This window comes from Spodoptera frugiperda, chromosome 10 (assembly GCF_023101765.2).
Source record: "Spodoptera frugiperda isolate SF20-4 chromosome 10, AGI-APGP_CSIRO_Sfru_2.0, whole genome shotgun sequence".
In the NCBI taxonomy this organism is placed as follows: domain Eukaryota; kingdom Metazoa; phylum Arthropoda; class Insecta; order Lepidoptera; family Noctuidae; genus Spodoptera; species Spodoptera frugiperda.
Genome location: NC_064221.1, coordinates 7,236,769 through 7,257,763, shown reverse-complemented (window position 1 = coordinate 7,257,763; position 20,995 = coordinate 7,236,769). Strand labels below are relative to the sequence as shown.

The following is a 20,995-nucleotide window of genomic DNA, read 5'->3' as shown; positions in this document are numbered from 1 at the left end:
TTTGTTTGTATGTTGCAATATCGATATTTGTGGGTTTTGTACATAAGAATTATGTAATAGAAGTATTTTTGCAAATCTGATATCCCCGTTGACTTTTGTACTTACTTGTAAAAAAATGACAACAGAAAACCTTTTCAAAACAGACAAAAATTTTAAGCGTAGCAAGTTTCAAGTTGCAACTTTTCCATTCGACTGAACGAAAAGAAAAGAGATCACCTTTTAGTATATTTTCTGTGAATATATCGTCCACGTAGTGAATTCGTTAAATTCGTTAAAAAGAACCTTGTAATATCGGACATTATATTATGTACACGCGCCCTTAATTAAGACACATAACGTTCCTTACACCATAAAACTAAAAGCAAATTCCAGAATAATCTGAACATTTTCCAATTGTTTTCAGAAGTTGGTTGTCGGAGGTCCGAATCAACGCAACTGGAGGGGCATCCTCATAGCACTCCTCGTTATCGTCGCGGTGCTGGCCCTCATCGTGACCTCCGTGGTCCTCCTCACTCCTCCTGATGAGGGGCCCAGGGTCAAGGGTAGACGGTTGAGGATCCAGGACCTGTTGACTGAGGAGCTGACTCCTGTACGATGGAATGGGACGTGGATTTCTGGTGAGTAGAATTTTGAAGGTTTTAGATAAAAATATCGAATTAAGCAAGAACAGCACATTGAATGTGTATGTCAAAAGAATATATGAAAATTACACTTATATGTATAACTTTAACCAAGTGTTTAAAACTTTTTAATGCTATAATGACACTTTTAGACTAATAAATAAAAACGCCACTAAAACAGTTATTGTGAAAAACTAAACATAATAAATAACATGGAAATATTATTTTTCTATCAAATTAGTTTATTTATCAATTTTACAAAGAAGTGCTTTTGTGTGTTCCTTTCATTTCAATAAAAGTTTCATGAAAAAACTTCAGTACGGTACCTACCTACAAATTTCAAAGGACTTAACAACAATATCACTGAAATTCCTGCGAAAACAAAGTAAAGATAAAAAGATTTATAGCTTTCAGGCGAAACTGTTTCAGTAAATCATGTCTAGGTAGAATGTAGGCTTTTGTATTGTACACGCAAACCGTTCGTTTTAATACTATTGATGTACTATTTTTCGGGACCCTATTTGTTATTTGTTGCCACGAAAAATAGAGACAATTTTTTCGTCTTTGAAAAGATGGAATTGAATTTTCATATTCGTGAGAGATCGTTGTCTATTGCATTATTTCTGAAGTTCCTTCATGTGTCAATAGATAGTAAAAAAGACAACTGAAGAAATTAATGTTTTTCAAACCCGAAATTTAAAACGCACTTGCAACTATACGTGTTGCGGCTGTCAATTAGGTGAATACTGAATTCAGTTGTCACCCTAACTCTTAAAAAAATACTGAGACCCTACAAACGCCATTAAAACTTATAATTTACTTTCTTTCTTCGATGATAGATATAAAACAGAATAACAGACAGGGTAACCTAATTATTTTTTTATTTAAATTATCGAATCATCAAAGAAGACAACCTTTTGCAGACATTTCGACAAAATAACATAATAACATCGAAAAAATTGCGAAAACGAATAAATAATTAATGAAAAATTTTCGGTAATAAATATTTATGACTCGGGAAACGAAATGAATAATTTAACATCACGGAAATGTATATTGTAAGGTGGTAAATGGAATACTGAATAAAATTAATTAACTACTTCATTTTATATTCGGATATTTTTTATTCAATAATAAATAATTCGTGGTTCTGATCTTTAAAAGAGTCGTCGGTTCGATGTGCGAATATCAAGTATGTTTCGTTTACGAGAAAAAAAAATTATGTCGCAACGCAACTTGGCGAATGTTTTCCGTTTTTTATCCACATCATCAACAGCCTATAAGTGACCACTGCTGACCAAAGGCCTCTTCTTGCACTGAGAAGGTTTGAGCATTGATTACCACGCTTGCTCAATGCGGGTTGGCGATTTCAAACATGTAATTGGAAATTATAAGCCCAAGTTCCCTCACAATGTTTTCCTTCACCGTTGATTAGTGGTGTCTAAATATTCTTAGAAAGTACATATAACTCGCATTGATTCCTGCCGTTGATAGGTTTGGAACCCATACACTCAAGCATGAGAAGCTGGCGACTTAAACCTCCAGGCTTCCGGTAACTTCACTCACACAACGCAAGCGTTGTTTCACGTCGGTTTTCGTGAGGCCGTGGTATCGCTCCGGTCGAGCCAGCCCATTCGTGCCGAAGCATAGCTCTCCCACACTTAGTGAATTAATTGATTAACAAAATCCATATTGATTCAGAGTTAGCTGTGTATAAAGATAATATAATAATTATTCGTATTTAAAGGAATACTCGTTTCCAATGAACACACAGACGAACGAATTCATAAATTAGTATGAACATAAGCATCAATAAATGTTTCATTTCGCTGAATTTGTTAGTAATTTGCGGTTACCGCGCTTGTTCTAGGAACTATGTACGTACATAAGTAATGACTTGGTCTGAATATTGTATTTGTTTATACAAATCTTAATTAGTTACTGTAGTTATGTGTTAATTTGTCTCCTACAAATTGTAATTATTGAATTCATTTCGGAATATCGTGTAAAATTTCTGTGTAGGTATCAATAGAAATAAAGCTTAACATTTAAAATTATAGGTAGTATTTTTTAAAACGTGTTTGATACCACACCAACTCGTAATACCACGCCTTATAGAAAGGTGGCGTGAAATAACGCTTACTGGAGATCCAATACCTAAATCCTCAACCCTCAATGTATAAAAAACCGCTCACGAACTTGTAACTCCATTGGGGTTGCGGGTATCAGCTGTAGGCATCCCCAATTACTTACCATCAGGTGTTCTAACTGCTCGTTGGTTATCGTATACTACAAAAAACATACACCACTACCTACTAATATAACGTACTTATTCAAAGTAGAGTAACATTCAAGCAAGCAAACCTTTTCATGTACACTTTCCAACTCGCTTTCAAGTATTCTACGTGAAATCTCAGGACGAGTACCTACTACCTGCTAGCTACAGCTACTAGCATACATACGTAGAGCTCTCCACTACTCGGTACTCGCCTACCAGTAGTTACTACTCTACTCACTTGTAACTGCACTGCTACTAGCCGTGCCCCGTTTGAACGTTGAGAGAAGTTTTAAGTGGACTTTAGTGTTGAACGCTCCACGAAGGTGGAAAATTCTTTTACATTTTTTCCTTATTTATGCTCTTTAATTCTGTGGGAGTCTCGGTAATGCTGCAGGTTACTTTTTTTACTTAAGTTTTAGCGTTTATGAATTTGTGTGTATTGAAAACAAAAAGTACAAAACTATGGAACTTTCTGCCTCGTACTATAATACTATAGATGCTTACCGGCCTAAAGATTTAAATTTTAGATTGAGATTTCAGCCATGATCGTCCCACTACACCCCCACTACAGGGCAAAGGCCTCCCTACCTTCCTTCCATACCGGCCTAAAGGGTAAATAAAAAGTTTTAGTTATAAACAAATTCAGAATCAGCTAATTTTTGCTCCATCGAACGATGTGTAAAACTCAATATCGCAAAAAAATTCGCTTACTCCCATTTGGCCGGAAGGCATCGCTATGGTATCATCGATTTCCAAACCGTTACGACCTTCGAACCCTCAAGAAAAACCTTTCTAAAAGCCGGAAACGCAATTGTAGCTCCCCTGATGTTACGGCTGTCCATGAGCGGTGCTAATCGCTTACCATCTGGCGATACGTCTGCTCTTTTACTCTTAACTCATTAAACATATATAATATAGGTTTAAATAGACACAGACAGACAGTAAATAACTTTGGCTCAAAGACTTTTACTTATCTTGGTTCTCAATACAAACTATATAACGAATTGGACAGTTTGTCGTGTCAAGCGCTGTACAATCCATTCCTTTTCGGTTGAAATCACATTGCTAGGCGACTATAATACAAGCTGCGAACTACCTATCGGGTTTACCGGGGCTCCGGCGCGAAAAGCAGGAGTAGGAAAGGGGAGGTTTTTAGTCAGAAAGGTATTGACGTGTAAAAGAGTTACATTGTAACCTATTTGAAAAAATAAATATCATTTATCATTTAAAGAAATTGGTTTAGAATAGACAAAACAACGCCTAATGTATTACTTTCTTTTGTATTTTGTTCATTAATTTACTTTCTTTGAAATAAGCGCGTTATTAATGGGAATATTATGTATGTTACATTTGACTCTCGGTAATTCGAAATTCGAGGAACTCGTAAAATATTTCGAATTACCGAATATTTGAACATTTGCGTAGCTCTAGCTTTCGTTCGAATTATCATGTGCACAAAAATGTATTGATTTAGTTCAAAAATTTAAAAGGTTTTCTAGGAAGCTTGTGACAACTTCGAATTACCAAGAGATTCGAATTATCGAAGGTTTGAAATATCGAGAGAAGACTGTACATACTTTTTATTAACAACCATTTTTCATTAATTACTTTCTCTGATTGACAAAATAACTATAATATAAGCAATTACTTTATTGAACGAGATAGTTCGATCCGGACAAGCAATTATACCTATTTTGATCTGAAGGATGCCGATTCGAGATACTGTTAAAATGCCAAAAATCAATCGTAATTTAATGCTTTTGGATGGAGATTGGTTATTTATATCAGTCGATATTCGACAATTACTAGGGAAGCAGAAAACCACAGAGGTATTAATAATTAAGGGTGCTTTCCCACCGTAGGTGTGCTCAGTAGCTATGCTACGAATATGTAGTGGTAAAACTATGTAACCGTTTTCACCAATACTAAGCTATGCGAGGAAGATACGCTGCGTATCTTCCTCGCATAGCTCAAGCGATGTATCGATAGTAAGGTCCGTAGCACTCACCTTTCCTTATAAAAAACATAGCTTAGCTGAGTCCGTTTCCACCAAGCTTAGGTTATGGTTATGATTGGTGGAAGCCAAACACATCCACAGTAACGCAGCATAGCACATCTCTGGTGGAAAAGCTTTCCAACAATCATATACCTGTCTGAACAATAAACCTGTGCCGGTATATAGGTAACAATGGCTAGATTGTAAATACCTGATTCATTGAAGTTTATATAAATGTATTGTAATAGCCTAAGGGGCTGATAGCCTACGGGTAAAACTATTGTTATGCCAACGTTTAGTGTAAAGTGTGTTTTAAATTGTTAATGATTTGTTTTATAGGTTAGTTGTGTGAGCGAAAATAATTGTTAACACATTGAACGCCGTAGTGATCAACGGTGACCGATGTTAGCGGAGGATTTGCTTTCAACAGTTTTCTATTGGAAGTCAAAGACTTAATTATTATTATTCTGTGTCTGTTAGCTTAGATCTTTAAAATTACAAACTTCGTACTTGCCTCAATAACTTTTTTATCACCTTTTAAACCTTTCCTGAACTTCCACAAATAATAAAAAAAAATGCCAAATTTAGCGAGACTAACGAACAATAATTCATTTTTATATATAAGATTATAGTGTTATATTTTACAAATTGTTTGATGTTTAATAGTAGATATCGACGGTTACAAGGAAATAGGGTATAAGCGACAAAAAATGAAATGTTCAGGAGAGCCGTTTAAACTCATCGGTCGTCGAAAGAATACTAGGAAAATGTTTTTTTTTTGCTAGGGTATAAACGCCAAAAATGACATCGTAGAGCCATGAAAGTAAGCGCATTCGAAAGAGCGGAAAATTTTACGTAGGATAGCATAATAAACACATTTTGACCAAAATGTCACTTATGCCCTTTTAACCGTCGATATGTACATAGCTTTGAACTCTAAATAGCTTTTTGCTTTACGTAACATGACAATGACGCTATGCTATATCCATATACCATGCAAAAGTAAATGCCAAAGACAAATGCACCAAGAATTCGTTGGTTAGCCATTAGACGCAGATAGATTGCACACTAAGAATTTAACCGAATGAATGAATGAAATTAATGGCTGCAATGTGTGGTCACTGCGCACTAAACCAAAATTAATTGAATCTAATTTTATTTTGTAAAAGAAAATTTTGTAACACTCGATCGCTCAAAATTTGTTACGAACAAATTGCAGCTATTTGTATTTTTCTTTTCATTTAGCAGGATTTTTATTTAATGTTCAATTTTGGACCCTAGATAAGTCAATGTAAGTTTAAATACATACATGATTATACTTAGGTATACATACATAGTTAGTATTGTACCTTAGTGTACTAAGGCATCAGAAGAACTTAGGAGCGGAATTTTAAAATACGTCAACGCAGCGGTTTTTAGTAGAAACTTAATACAAAATTATATTTGAAAGTATATCTTTAGTAGCAGTAGGCTTTATAAACTATATTCAATAAACTATATATTATCAATAAACTTTTCCCTTTTTTCCGGAACATTCCCATCCCTATGGCGTAGAGCTTATGTCCGTCCGCTCCCAAAAGTGTCTACTCCCACTATTCCTTCCCAATTCCGTCCAATATCTATACTTCCCTTCCTGTCCAAGGTGCTCGAGGCCTGCGTACACAAACAACTATCTAGTTTCGTATACAGAAATGGATTAATTAGTCCGTTACAATCTGGCTTCAGACCAGGCCACAGCACTACTTCAGCCCTCCTTAAAGTGACTGGCGATATTAGAACCGGCTTCGAGAACACCAGAGCCACCGTCCTGGTTTTGGTTGACTTCTCGAATGCCTTCAATATGGTCAGTCACGACATCCTTTTAGGTATCCTATACCACCTTACGGTCTCTGGCGAGTCACTGGAATGGTTTTCTTCTTATCTTCAGGAGCGTCAGCAGTCGGTCAAACATGGTGACTCAACATCTAATTGGCGCGAATTAAAAGCTGGCGTTCCTCAAGGCGGCATACTTTCACCTCTCTTATTTTCCATATTTATTAATCTAATCACCTCAGAACTTCAGTGTTCGTACCATCTGTATGCCGACGACTTGCAGGTTTATTGTCAGGCCGGCTTCGACGACTTACCGAGTGCCATCACTAAAATTAATGCTGACTTGTCTGCCATCAGCAGCTGGTCGGCACGGTTTGGAATTGCGGTGAACCCCAACAAATGCCAGGCGAACATCATCGGAAGCTCTCGGTCTCTGGGCAAGGTTGACAATACTTCCCTACCGCCTGTTGTCTTCGACGGTGCGATCGTGCCGTTCAGTAGTGACGTCAAAAACCTCGGCTTGCTCATTGACAGTAATCTGAACTGGCAGGCACAAGTCACAAATGTGTGCAAAAAGGTCACCGGATCACTGCGGTCTCTTTATCGCATTAAGAACTTGCTTCCGTCTACCACCAAGTCAATGCTAGTGCAGGCCTTATTGTTCCCTATTATTGACTATGCGGATGTTTGTTATTACGACCTGAATGCAGATCTCCTCAATAAACTTGACCGACTTCTGAATAACTGCATTCGATTCGTCTTCAACCTGCGTAAATATGATCACGTTTCTGCACATCGGCTGCAATTAAAGTGGCTGCCCATACGCCAGCGCAGGGAGCAAAGGGCGCTTACCACACTTTTTTCCCTCCTCGATTCACCTTCTTCGCCTAACTATCTTTCCTCTCTCTTTCAATACACTTGCGCCAACCACAGCAAATATCTACGCTCTTCCAATAACCGTCTCCTTCAGTGTCCTACTCATCACACAAAATTTCTTCATTCTTCTTTTTTTAATTCAATCTATCTTGCTGTGGAACGCGCTCCCCACCGATATCAGGATGCTGTCTGCTCGCTTGACGTTCAAGTGGAGAGTTCGGGAGCTTCTTTTGAAGAGGTTATCAGAGGGTTCATCTTGATCTTCACTATAAGTAGTATGTATATATTATAATATGTAGATAGTATATGTATTGTTATTATGTAGGTTTATTATGTTTCTATATTATTTAAATATATTTTGGTATATGTTTGTGTTAGAAAGTATATTGTATTTTTTTTCTCTCCTTGAGCTTTTATTAATTTGCTTGGTCCATGCACCTACCACTGGTTTTTCATTGCATCACCTGTAGGTTTGGCTGGTAGAGAATGCCTATGGCATTAAGCCCACCTAGTGTACACACTCATGTGCATGAAGAAATAAAATAAAATAAAATAAACTATGAACAATATAATATGTGAATATCAACATAAACAATACAGGAAACGCACAAATGTACATTTTACACATACAAACACGTCTCGTCTTGAATTTCAGAACATCTATTAGGTACTTTAATCGCCCGTTCGTGTAATACCTCTGCCGTGTGATTTATGAACACTTATGATGGCTCTTGTGGTTTTATGTTGCCCTGGTAATTTTGATGTGCATGTTCAGCTTTGATATATTATGTACGCGGGTATTGTTTAATAAAATATTAGATAATGTGTTTGACGAATTCAGGAGATGCGATTGCTAAATCAGGAGTCTCGAGTTCAATTCCCATGTCGGACAAAGTGACATTGGTTTCTTCAAAAAGTGTACCATTTAATAGGTCAATACTACTCTATGGAGTGCATCAATTTAACTAACTAAGAAACCTTCTTTTGAAAACACTTTCTGCTTACACCCGCTTGCAATACGCCATTTAAAACAGACTTTCCTTCGCGCCTGCACGTAGTTCAGAACTAACTTGGCAATTACCTTGCTCATTCATACAAATGTACCTAATTGCAAAAAACTTTCGTACCTGCTAAGACTAAGACAATATCCAGCATAAGTTGACCTGTATTTGTAAAGATATTCAATATAACCAGGGATCAATGTATTCTAGAACTTTCCGCATAAGGCAGTGTAATATACCAGAATACCTTGATCCCGCATAGTAACAGTTTTAGACGTAGGCTGAGATCAATTTATACTGGTTATTCGTCTATAGAAACTTGAAAGGAATCTTGTACCTTGTTTTGTTTCTTAAGTAAAAGTTTTCAACTAGTATTTATGTTTTTAATTACATTTTCTTAATGGGTGGTTTTGTTACGTTTGTGTTATTTGTCTGTATAATGGAAACCGAGTATAATGCCATATAAAGTTTTAATACTTTTAGATATTACTTAGAATTTTGTACGAGAAAAAATAAGTTTGTATAATACGATCGAATTTATCTCAGATCTCATGATTCTTATTCTATTTAAGGCTTCAATTATCAATACAGACTAAGCAAAGCCTTCATTATAAGTATTACCAGAAAAATATGTTGTTTTTAAATACATGACATTTTATGTCAATTGCAGAAGAAAATATTGCAGTGAAATAAATAACAAATCGCTCAATTCACTGGCACTCAACAACCGTCAACGACTTATTCTCAACGAATTCAAATTTCGAAACACAATATTTATTCATAGAAACCGTGGAACGTTACCGTCGTTCTTTTTTTAAAAGCTTTTCTACTTTTTTTTTGTTTTTTAACACTAATGGCTTCAGAAGTTTGTTACGATGGGGAATAATTTAACGGTTTTTTTAGGGTACCGCCATTTTGAGAGTAACTAAAGGTACGCATCCATAGGCCCGCATCCCACGCAACGGATTTTAGTTTGTCTTGTATAGAAACTATTACAACTGCGTCCACTGACCCACATCGTACGGACCGCATCATCGGCAATGCCTACATGTGATGCGTACTAATGACGTCATACGGAATGCGTACGATGTTTTGGCCTGTGGACGCTTACCTTAAAACCCAAAAACCCCGTTGGATAAGTAATGGCAAGTCACAACCTTTGATCTTATTCATTCATGTACATTTTATATTCATATATAATCAATATCTAATTAAATTTATGTCAATAACACAAGCCAATCCACAGCGCAATCTACTTACTTTACAATTTAGTGATTCTATTAAAATCATAAAGTTACATTTTCTTCCCTTAATAGAAAAACAAAGTAAAGGGTTTTATGCAAATTGTAGTTTTTCCTTTTTAATAAACTTTCCTACCTTTCATTTCGTGGTCTCAAACTTAATCACGCCCCGTTAGTACCAGGGTCTCATAATAACATAGCATATTATTTATAGCAACAGTACTAAGAGAAAGAAACTTGTGATATATTTTTTCTATTAGAAGAAAGTTACTTTGATCTTGTTAAACATACATGGAGTTTGAATAGGTACCAAAGAAATATTTTTTTGCATTGAAGCCACTTATCAAGATTTGTTAACATAGTCTACAAAAAGGCTAATATAGTCTTTTCATAAAAAAACTCATCATACATTTTAGAAAAATAAACAAACTTTCTCAAATAACATCAGAAGTTATTTTAGTTTTTAATAAAGTCTTATTATTTCCCCTTTAATTTCGTGCGCAAGTACCAGGGTCTCATAATAACACAGAAGGTATATAATTTAGAGCAACAATACGCCGGGAAAAAACTCAGGCAACATTTTTCTATTAGAATAAAGTCACTTTGATCTTGCTAAACGTAACATATGAAGCTTGAATACTAAAGAAAAATCTCGTTTCATGCCATGAAATTAGTTATTTATTAAGCCGTAAATAAATTACACTGGTTTTGAGAGAGGTAGAGGTGTTTATCATTATTTTTTCTCTTTAATATTTCACTTACTATTTACCTTACACACGACGTTTTGTTGCTATGAAAGGAAGAAAATGTTCATAGTTTTCTTTTTTGACATTACAGAGGCTTAGAAATTATAATTTATTAGGGATTTTATTAACTAAAAAAAAAACCCCTAAATAATCGACTGCATAAAACCAAGCATATTTAAAATAAAATATAACATTAATATTAATTACATTAGTAATTAATATTTATTATTTATCATAATTGATTGATTCATTTATAAAAATACTAAATTATTTTAAAGCTGACATTTTTACCTATCTATATATTAAATATCAATACTCAAGTTACTAGGCGCGCATAAAACGCAGAAGCTATTGATTAAATGGTGTCGTTCATATAATATTTTACGATCATGAAAAATAAGATATGACGCGATGAAAAATAGCGAAGCGGCAAATATTGAAATTCGCTTTTAATGAAAATGATAAATTGCTTTTCGCGACACGTCGCCGGCCTACCGACCGACATGATTAAGCTCTTAAGCTTTGTTTGCTGTCGAGACAATATTGTATGACAGACAATCATAATAATAGCCATTTCTGTTTCTCTGCTCATTATATGCTTGCCTAGTACCTAATAAATACATGTATGTAAGTAGTCTAAAGTTTTGAGCACAAGTTTCTAGGAATTCTTATTTCTAAACCCAGGGAAACTTTAATAATTTCAAAAATCCATTTTTCACCAACGAAGTGTATTTTTGGGTTCAGCTAAATATGTATGCAATAAATACAATAGCTTAATAAATTGCCTTTCCTTTCAGTGAATTAATTAGAACTTTGATAGATTTCAACCTAAAATAAAATATATTCTTGATAAATTATTCTAGACTAATTTCAAATCTTGTTTTCTTACCATCCAATAACTTCACAAAGATTTATGACTAACTGGCTACTTCCACGCGGTTTCATCCGTTCTACTCGTCTCCTATTGGACGTAGTGTGATGTTAGTTAGTCTATAATTTTGCGCAGTAATTAATATTTTGATATGTTGTTTTGTGGTTTTTATCTTCTAAATATAAAAATCGAGATTGTGAACCGTTGAACAATAACTTTGTGGTAGTTGTTAGTAAACTGAAAGGACAAAACATTTGGGTTAGTAAACATACATTTTAACACACAAACAAAATAAAAAATACACTACACTACACTAAGTAGATGAAAATAACTTAAGTTCTCAAAACAAATAAATATTCAAACTGTCACAAACTACAATAGACTGCCTACAAGATGGACTGCCTACCTCTTGGGAATGCAAGCGTGATGAAGTCACACAACACTTTCATAAACAAGCCTTTCTTTCAAACGAGTGACATATCTGTTGTAGTCTAAAATAGCTCTTATGTCTGCGGGTCAAGGTTGATGTTTCGGCCTTTTTCGCGAGGAATCAGACATTCGGTCAAGGTCGAGAGGTGCTATTTTAAAGTAAGGAGAACTGGCGTGAAGATGGATGTACTACTAGATTCGGAGTTATTTCCCTGTTACATATGAAATGTGTTACTCACAGAGAATAGAATTTGACTTTGAAAGATAAAAAGACGATTTGGGCCTGCAAACTTTTATGACCAACTTTTGTTTAAATTATTTTAACAAATTGTTTGAAAATGGCTAGAATGGTAATAATGGTCATAGTGGACAAGATACAGCCATCAGATCACCAGTAGGGCTGATGCCGACCCGGTGCTACGGACTGCCTAGTGGGTTACCGGGGTTCCGGCTCAAAAAGTAGGAGTAGGAACGGGTGGTTTTAAGTCAGTAAGAGTCTGATACTTCCTAGTGCCTTGTCCAAGGCGAGAAAAGTCATTGTATGATTATCTCTCATCAAAAAAAGTGCACAAGATATAATAAGATAAAAAAACATTATACTTTTAAGAAAATGTAGAATACTAGACTATATTAAAATAACATACAAGACATAAAATAAATAAAGAATGCTCGATATATAGGGTGATAAATATACCGCAGTTACCAGGGCAGTAGGACACTAGAGGAGCTCTACCACGTCTTAGCAATTTACGAGAAAGGCTCGCTTGCTTATTGAAGTGCATCGAAGAAAATGGCGATTGAGAACTAGCAACAGGCGTTGAAAGAAAGAGTACCTATGCTTAGTGTTTTTGATAGGTATAGCAATAGTGTTAATTTTAGATTCCACACTATTATCTTTTGAATTTAGATCTGTTGATCTGCCAGCCTAGTACGAGTTGGTTTTACGTTTAACTTGATCAAAACGTCGTGTTTAGCCCTTTAATTGGTGGATTCATTGGAGCAGGCCAACCAGAGCGCCGAACGTCATAACATAAAGTGGCGGTCTCGTTAAACGTAAAATGAACTCGTACTAAACCTTCTGATAGTGTTATCTAAAATAGGAATCGGTTTCAAATCCTTGCTTTCAATTTCAACAAATAAATCAATAGGTAAAGCTTCCAAACATTATGTTAATAAAGATAATAATTCAATACTCCTCGCATACAAAGCCTTGTAAAACAATTACATTCAGTGGTTCATTCGTTCATTCCTATTCATTTAGATGAATGAGCGCAATGCTACCAGGGCCACAGAGAAACAATAGAGCTGCAAGTTTATTTTCAAAGTCTGCTTCATTTTATACCGGGTTACAATGGTCAGCACCCATTAACTAGGAAACTGCACGATGTAAATTATTTTAGTTCAGTTTTCATGAACAAAATGTAGATTTTATTACGTAAAGGTATGTAAAATTTATTTTATGGCAGGTTTAGTGAATTATATTTGGATACGATTATTTGGTGATAAAACAATATTGGGTGATCTGGTATTTAAAAAGTAATAACGATGGTAAAGGTTAATAAATAAATATTTATGGCTAACTAGCTGGTACCCGCGAACTCCGTTTCGCCAAGAGATGTTAATGCGCCAACAGAAGATAAAAAACTATTATAATAGAGTCATTTCCGCGCTTCCAAATTATTATACGTAAACCACAAAACAACATAAGCCCGAAGGCATCTATTCTGATGAGTTACAATAAAATGGGAGTTTTAGCCAGTATTGAACTGTTACCGCCTTCACCGCGTGGAGGTACTCCCAGCTTATGTTATTATTGTTATGATATTTGTGTTTAAGTTAAAACGTCGCCCATTTCTGGGGGAATACACCAAGATTGCGGACTTTTGGTCAAAGCAACCCTGGGATGATTTTAAATAATTGTTATTCTATCGATAAGAACTTCCTGACGATTCTGCAGGTGTTTAATATGACCGCTTTCTGTAAAAGTGTGTATGTTAGAGGGTGCAGGTCAAGAGATTTTAAGCTCTTGTGTAGTGTTTTGGGAATGACGCCTGTACTGGAAATTATTATAGGAATAGTCTTAACGGTATGAACTTGCCACTGGGTTTTGAGCTCAATAGTCAAGTCTGCGTATTTGGAGAGTTTGTTAGTGTGGGTGGAACTAAGGTTATGTGTGTTAGGGATTGCTATATCTATCAAATAAACTGTTTTGTTCTTTTTATCGTGAAGTGTAATGTCAGGCCTATTGTGGTGTATGGTTTTGTCAGTGAGTATGGTTCTGTCCCAGTACATTTTAAAATCGGGTGAATCTAGGATGATTTGGGGTGTGTATTTGTAGTAAGGTGTTTTCTCCGTGATGAGTTTGTGTTTGAATGCGAGTGCTTGGTGTATGATGGCTGCAACTTGGTCGTGTCGGTGTTTGTAGTCTGTTTGTGTGATGGATGAACATGCTCCTGTTATGTGCTGGATTGTTTCAGGCTGTCTGTGGCAGTGCCGGCAGTGGTCACTGCCAAGGGTGCTGTCGCGGATTATGTATTTTCTGTAGTTCTTGGTGTCGATCACTTGGTCTTGAATGGCTAACATGAAACCTTCTGTTTCTGGAAACAGCTCGCCTCGCTTTAACCATGCGTTTGACGCTATCTTGTCAACGACAGGGTTGGTTAAATCGAGACGATGTCGGCCATGGAGCGATTTCTGTTGCCAAGTTTGTATCTTCTGTTCTCTGCTGATTGTGGTAATTTGTTTTGTGTGGTCTGCTAGTGAGAGTGGTGTGAATGTGTCTGCTTGACATACAGCTTTGTGTAGTGGTGAATGTTGTGAGCGGTTGTAAAAGAATTTTCTGAGTAGTAGGATTTGATTGTTGTGTAAGTTAGTGATGTCAATGAGACCTCTGCCGCCCTCAATTTTAGGCAGGGTTAATCTCTGTATACAGGACCTTGGGTGGTGTTTTCTATGCTTAGTCATAGTAGTGTTAATTATTCTTTGGATCGTTGTGAGGTCAGTTTGAGTCCAGCGAATAATACCAAATGAGTATGTTAGAATCGGGATAGCAAAGGTGTTAATAGCTTTGATGGTATTTCTTGCGTTGAGGTGAGAGTGTAATATCTTGTGTAATCTATTTCTAAAATTTTGTTGTAATAGCTTTTTTGTGTCTTTATGATGGATTTCTGCCGATTGATAATAGCCTAAGTATTTATAGCCATCGTTAGGGTCTACAGCTTCTACTAATTCGTGGTTGCCTAATTCGTATACTATTGGTTCTGCTATTCCCTTAATAATTGACTGGATTTTGCACTTATCTATTCCAAACTCCATGCCAATGTCATTGGAAAAGGTTTGTGTTATATCGGCGAGAGTGTACATTTCATCCCGGGTGCTAGCAAATAGTTTGATGTCATCCATGTACATAAGATGAGTGAGGGTTGTATGCTGAGTTTCATGTTTAATTTTGAATCCTATTCTATTATCTTTGTTGAGCATGTTCGATAGTGGGTTGAGCGCGAGGCAGAACCACAAAGGGCTTAACGCGTCGCCTTGAAAGATTCCTCTTTTTATTGGGATACATTCTGTTTCAGTGGTTTGAATTGGGTTAAATATTTTTAATTTGGTGTTCCAATAAGGCATAATTTTTTCTAGGAAGTTGATTATTACGGGGTGGATTTTATAATGTTTTAAGATATAAATGAGCCAGGAGTGTGGTTATTATTATTATGATTCTTTAAACAGGTAAATGTCACAAAACGAAGGGCAATTCACGTAAAAAGCGTTAATTTTCATCGATTTAGCTTCAAAATTAACGGAGTTTCATGGAAACTTACCCCCCCCTTTTTCAGCCCCTATTAGGCATATTTTCCAAAAATCCTCATTGCATCATTCTTAATTTGTAACCAAATAGCCGAATATTAATTTTAATCGAATTAGCTTCAAAACTGACGGAGTTTCATACAAACTTACTCCTCCCCTTTTTACCCCTTAAAGGGCGAATTTCCAAAAAAAGGATAGCCTATATGTTAGCGAGGACTAATAGCTATATAACAAAAAAAGTTTCATCAAAATCCGTCCAGTAGTTTTTGCGTGAAAAGCGAACAACAAACAGACAGACAGACAGACAGACAGACAGACAAAAATTTTTTAAATCATGTTTTTCGCTTCTATTGGTTGAATAAAGATCCCCCATCTTATTTTTTCTTAAATATCTGTAATGTACAGACATGGAGTTGTTATAATTTTATTATATGTATAGATTATATGAGATTTATGATATATCGCCATGCCTTTTATCCCCGAAAGATAGGCAGAACTGCCCATAGTGGCACTGTAATGCTGCTGTAAATTTACATCTACTTTTCACCATTTGTGTTATAAGTCCTATGTAAAAGGAGGTAAGCAAGTGCGACCACTCGACCAACGAGAAAGTGAGACTTGTAACATAACTGGTGCAAAATGCATGTTGCAGGAACGATGCGATATTCGGGGAATAAAACAATTGTTGATATGTTACCTTATGTTATCAACAAGCGAATTTAGTGATGGTTGCCAGGATTACCATATTTTTGGTCATATTAAAAGCTCTATTTTAAAGTAAGTTATTTAGTAAAAGCTTATCTTATGAGTCTTAAAGTAATATAGTGAAAATGTAGTGTTAGCTTTTACTTGAAAATTGGGTCATGTGTAGGTCAGGTTTGCGCGTACATGAGCGATTATTGTACGAGTATTAAGGTGGTGGTTTATAAGTAGTTTCGATGTTAAAGTAACTAGGCGGTAACAGTAAAAACTGGGAAATCAAATTCTTTCATCGCAGATGTTAAACAAAATAATATTGCTCAATTTACTTTAATTATTTTAATACCTTGGTTGTAAGTGAGAGTAAAGACTTTGGGTTCAATACCCAAGTGTCAGGCACCGCGATCGTGTCATTGGGGTTATTTCGATTTCATAAAAATGTCTTTATAAAAATCCGTTCAGTAGTTTCAGTGCGATCAACGGACAAACATCCAAACAAACTTTTACATTTATTATTTTTAGATATTTATTATTTTAGTGTGACTGTGCAACTTCGCCCGCGTTCCTGTAGAATAAAAAGATCCTATCACCCAAGTCTACCAAACACTGTCTGTATACCAAATTTCATCAAAATCAGTTCAGTAGTTTCAGCGTGATTGTGATTGACGGACAAAAGTCCAAACAAAAAAGCTTTTACATTTATAACATTTGTATGTTCAGTGTGACTAGTGTGATGTGCAACCTCTGCTCACCCCTTCAGGGACCAAGAGACGTGACTATGTTACATATTGTTATAATAATTCCACAATATTAATCATCAGAACTTTAACACACATTCCTAAAGAATGTACCAGCAAAATGAATTGAAATAAAAAGCTAATAAATGTGGCATTGCTTATAGCTGTCGCTTGCCAGTCCAAAACGAAATTAATGTTGAAAACTGACTTCGAAATTAGCGGCGAGACTGACAAATGAGACCCGTTTGTATATTTTTTTATTAAATTATTTTTTATACATTAGGTTATAAGGTTCATTTTTGTTTGTTTACCTTGTTTAAATCTTTATTATTTACCTTGGGTATTTGAATACATTATCAAGGAATATTTATTTATTTCATTTTATGGATGGCATAGGGTCGGTTCATATCTGACGGAACATGCGTCGCGTATTATTGGTTGCGTAACATTAGTACAGACAAAATGTATAGAAAAACGCTTGACTGTTCACACTCAACATTGATACGTTAGTGCAACCGATGATACGCTCGACGTATTTTACGTCAGATATGAACCGATCCTTACATACTAACAAATAAATATGGTATTCAATGTTTTGATTTATAATATACTATCGTTGAGTGCGTGGTGACAAGTGCGACTCCCATTCACAAGATTCCCTGGATTGAATTATGGGTTAGGAAAAGTATTATTTGATTTATTAAAATTATGACATCTTTGAGAAATAAAGTTACTTTTCTGCTGTACAAATCCTTCTGTAATTTTATTATAACTTTAGTGAGACATACCAAATTAATCGCTACAATCACTGCGTCGTGGAATTCTGCTCATGAATATGAGCCCTTAGCATGGCTTGAAACTAGTCGAGTTCCTCGTCATACAATTAAGTGAGTAAGCCGATAACATAATTATTAAATGCATCTGTTTTTTTCTTTAATCATTAATATTATTATCATAATATATTAAAATCACGATGAGAGTACTAGGGTACCACAAAAAAGAAGGAATATTACAAAAAAAACATGAACAAAGAAAGCTAATATACGGTACATTTATTAGGCATTTACGCTTAAAGATATCCGTGACCGAAGCTGTAAACGTTTCGTAAAATAAACGGCTTTACATTAAATTACCTTCATTTTATATTTACTTCCATTTTTATCGTTTTAAAGTCATAAACAAAAGGTTTATACCTGTACGATTTACGATTTTAAATACTTTTTAAAAGATTCATTTAATATTGTTGAGATTCAGTATTATTTTCATAAAACCTGGCTTGTGAAACAGAATATGAAGTTGAGATTCATGATTTGTTTTTAGCACCCAACTAGGGCCATGATGAGTATGTAGAATGGTGAACTCTTATTTTAAACATTTTAGAGTTAAAAGTTGAAGAAGGTAAGGATTTTGATAAATTCGATTATTAAGAATAATACTTCTTAACGCGAGCGAAGCCGCGTGCAAAAGTTAGCTCTATATATAACAGGTATAAACACCGTATTGCAAAATTAACTTCCCTCCGAAACATTTAATAAAACATTTCACATCAAAAGCATCACAGCTACTTCATTCCACTTCTTTGAAATTCCCGTGAATTCCACTGACGGTAACATATTCGTTCATGCATATAACGTTCATCACTTAACATAAAGTTCATCTTTTGTGCGCCGTACGTCGGCCGTACGGCAACCGGACCGGTTTTTACTAAAACAAGGTCAAGAGGAAAATTACTGAGTTTAAACGAGCCGGAGTTTGTTGCCGGCGCCGTATTTAAAGTTGTGTGTGCTTCATATATTATTTGTGTGTGTTTACTAATATAGTACCTGGGTATGATGTGAAGTAGAGTTATTTTGTACTAGGACTACAGATGTTAGTTTGTGGCTTTGGCTTTATTTTGAAGTTAAAATGTTATTTAAGTGTGGGAGAGCCATGCTTCCACACGAATGGGCCGTCTCCACTGGAGTGATACCACGGGTTCACAGAAATCCGGCGTAAAACAAAGCGTGCGTTGTGTTTCGTGGTGATGAATGAGGTTACCGGAGGCCCAAGTATTAATCTCTACTATCCCCAAATCCTCAACAACCCTTAAATTCCTAACCCCCAAACTCGTTACTACGACAAAAAATCTAATGTCATAAAGAGCAATTTTCTTTACCAACTTGTCAAAGAAAACTTACAAGCAGGATTAACACAAACAAAACAAAAAAAGACTATTAAACAGATAACCAAATTGAAACCTTAGTACGTTTAAATAAAAGGTGGTCATTGGTTTGACCCGAAAACGTGTCGGCAAGCCGTTGATTAAATTAACCGGCTGCCAATCGGAATCGAACACCTACAGGGGTGCAATTGTACAACGAAGCCTACTTAATGCTGCTATCCTAGTAACTGCTGTGTTCGACACCTTTGATTTTCGTTTAAAATGTAAATATTACAGATACCACTTTTTATTATTATTAGTTGAAAACAAAGACATTTTGTAATTCAAGATAATTTCAGATACTGTATTATGCAATGTCACGCCTTTTATCCTCGAAGAGGTAGGCAGAGGAGCATATTATTACGGCATGCCGCTATACAATGTCCACTTTACACCGTTTGTGTTATTAGTTTCATGTAATAGGGGGTGAGACTATTGCCATATACTGGGCACAATTACAAACTCCGTGCTAATACTGAGATTTTTATTCGAAAAACCGGAAGAGTCCCAGTAATCATTATATAATACTGACACTGTATTAATACTGACAAATTAAGAAAAACGTAAAGAATAACCCAAAACCTTTCTTCTGTAGTCCCACTTCAAATTATTCCACAAACGAGATGAAATAAAATGTCAAAAACTTCCCAATAAATAAATCAACCAAAACCTTACACAAGTACAGAAAAGAACCGACGTTTCCCCCTTTATTTTCCAGTCCACATCTAATTCCAGGTGCACTAACATTTTAATTAAACCTACGAGTCGAGTGCCGACCAGTAGAGAAGAAAGTTCACAATCCTACAGACCGAATGGAACCAATATCGGACCAGTGATTGTCAATAAAACCACACTCTGTGTTACACTGGGCGACTCACAGCGAGTTAGGAATGCTGAATTTAACTTCGGAGTTGATTTCATTTTTTTAAATATTGCTTCTTAATAGAATTTTGTCTTGTGTAGGTGCGTTTAAAAACATAAATTTGTATACGGATTTTGTTTGTCAAAGTCAAAGTCAAATTATTTATTTTAATTAGAGCAAGAATGCACTTTTGAACGTCAAAGTAAATAAATTTATTATAACTTTCGTGAGACATACTAATTTGATTATTATATTATCGATTTACTTACGTAACTATTTGACAAAGAACTCGTCTAGTTTCAAGCCATGCTAGAGACTCATCTTCTGCTGCTACTGACTCAGTAGATATGCGACAGTCGCCGTGTTGTGTGCCACAGAATGTTGCTCATGAATATGAGCCTCTAGCATAACATTAAGTCAAAGTCAATACTAAAATATTACAAATGTCAGTCTATCGGCCAGTCCTCTAGTGATACTGGTATATACAACGTACATTGAGTAATGTTTTAAAACACGCCATTATTTAAAATCATAATTTTAAAAAGTAAATATTTAAATGTTAACCAATTGTACAACATAAAACATAATATTTACTACTAAACTTAAAACCAAATGATAAAAGAAAACCAAAAATCCTTACTATTCACAAGCACTCCTTTATTTATGTTCCTTTTTATTAAAACATTTTATAGAAACCCTCAATAAGATAGACTTAAAAATAATATTCCGTAGCAATATTTGAAATCAATTCCGCACTAGACAAAGCCACGTCTCCAATTTTTACAACTGAACGTTGAACAAGAGACGAGAATAAAATTGATTG

General features: G+C 35.3%; 1 protein-coding gene across 4 annotated transcripts in view; it reads left to right on the top strand.

Annotated features, from left to right (window-relative positions):
• LOC118277061 (inactive dipeptidyl peptidase 10) overlaps positions 1 to 20,995 on the top strand; it is a 183,826-nt gene that overhangs the window by 78,646 nt on the left and 84,185 nt on the right. For 2 of the 4 annotated variants that reach the window (XM_050696444.1, XM_050696445.1), the window contains exon 3: positions 404 to 617. In XM_050696444.1, coding sequence (XP_050552401.1) covers positions 404 to 617 — 214 coding nt within the window. The remainder of the gene's footprint in view (positions 1 to 403; positions 618 to 20,995) is intronic. The other 2 variants (XM_050696447.1, XM_050696446.1) reach the window with 1 other exon arrangement.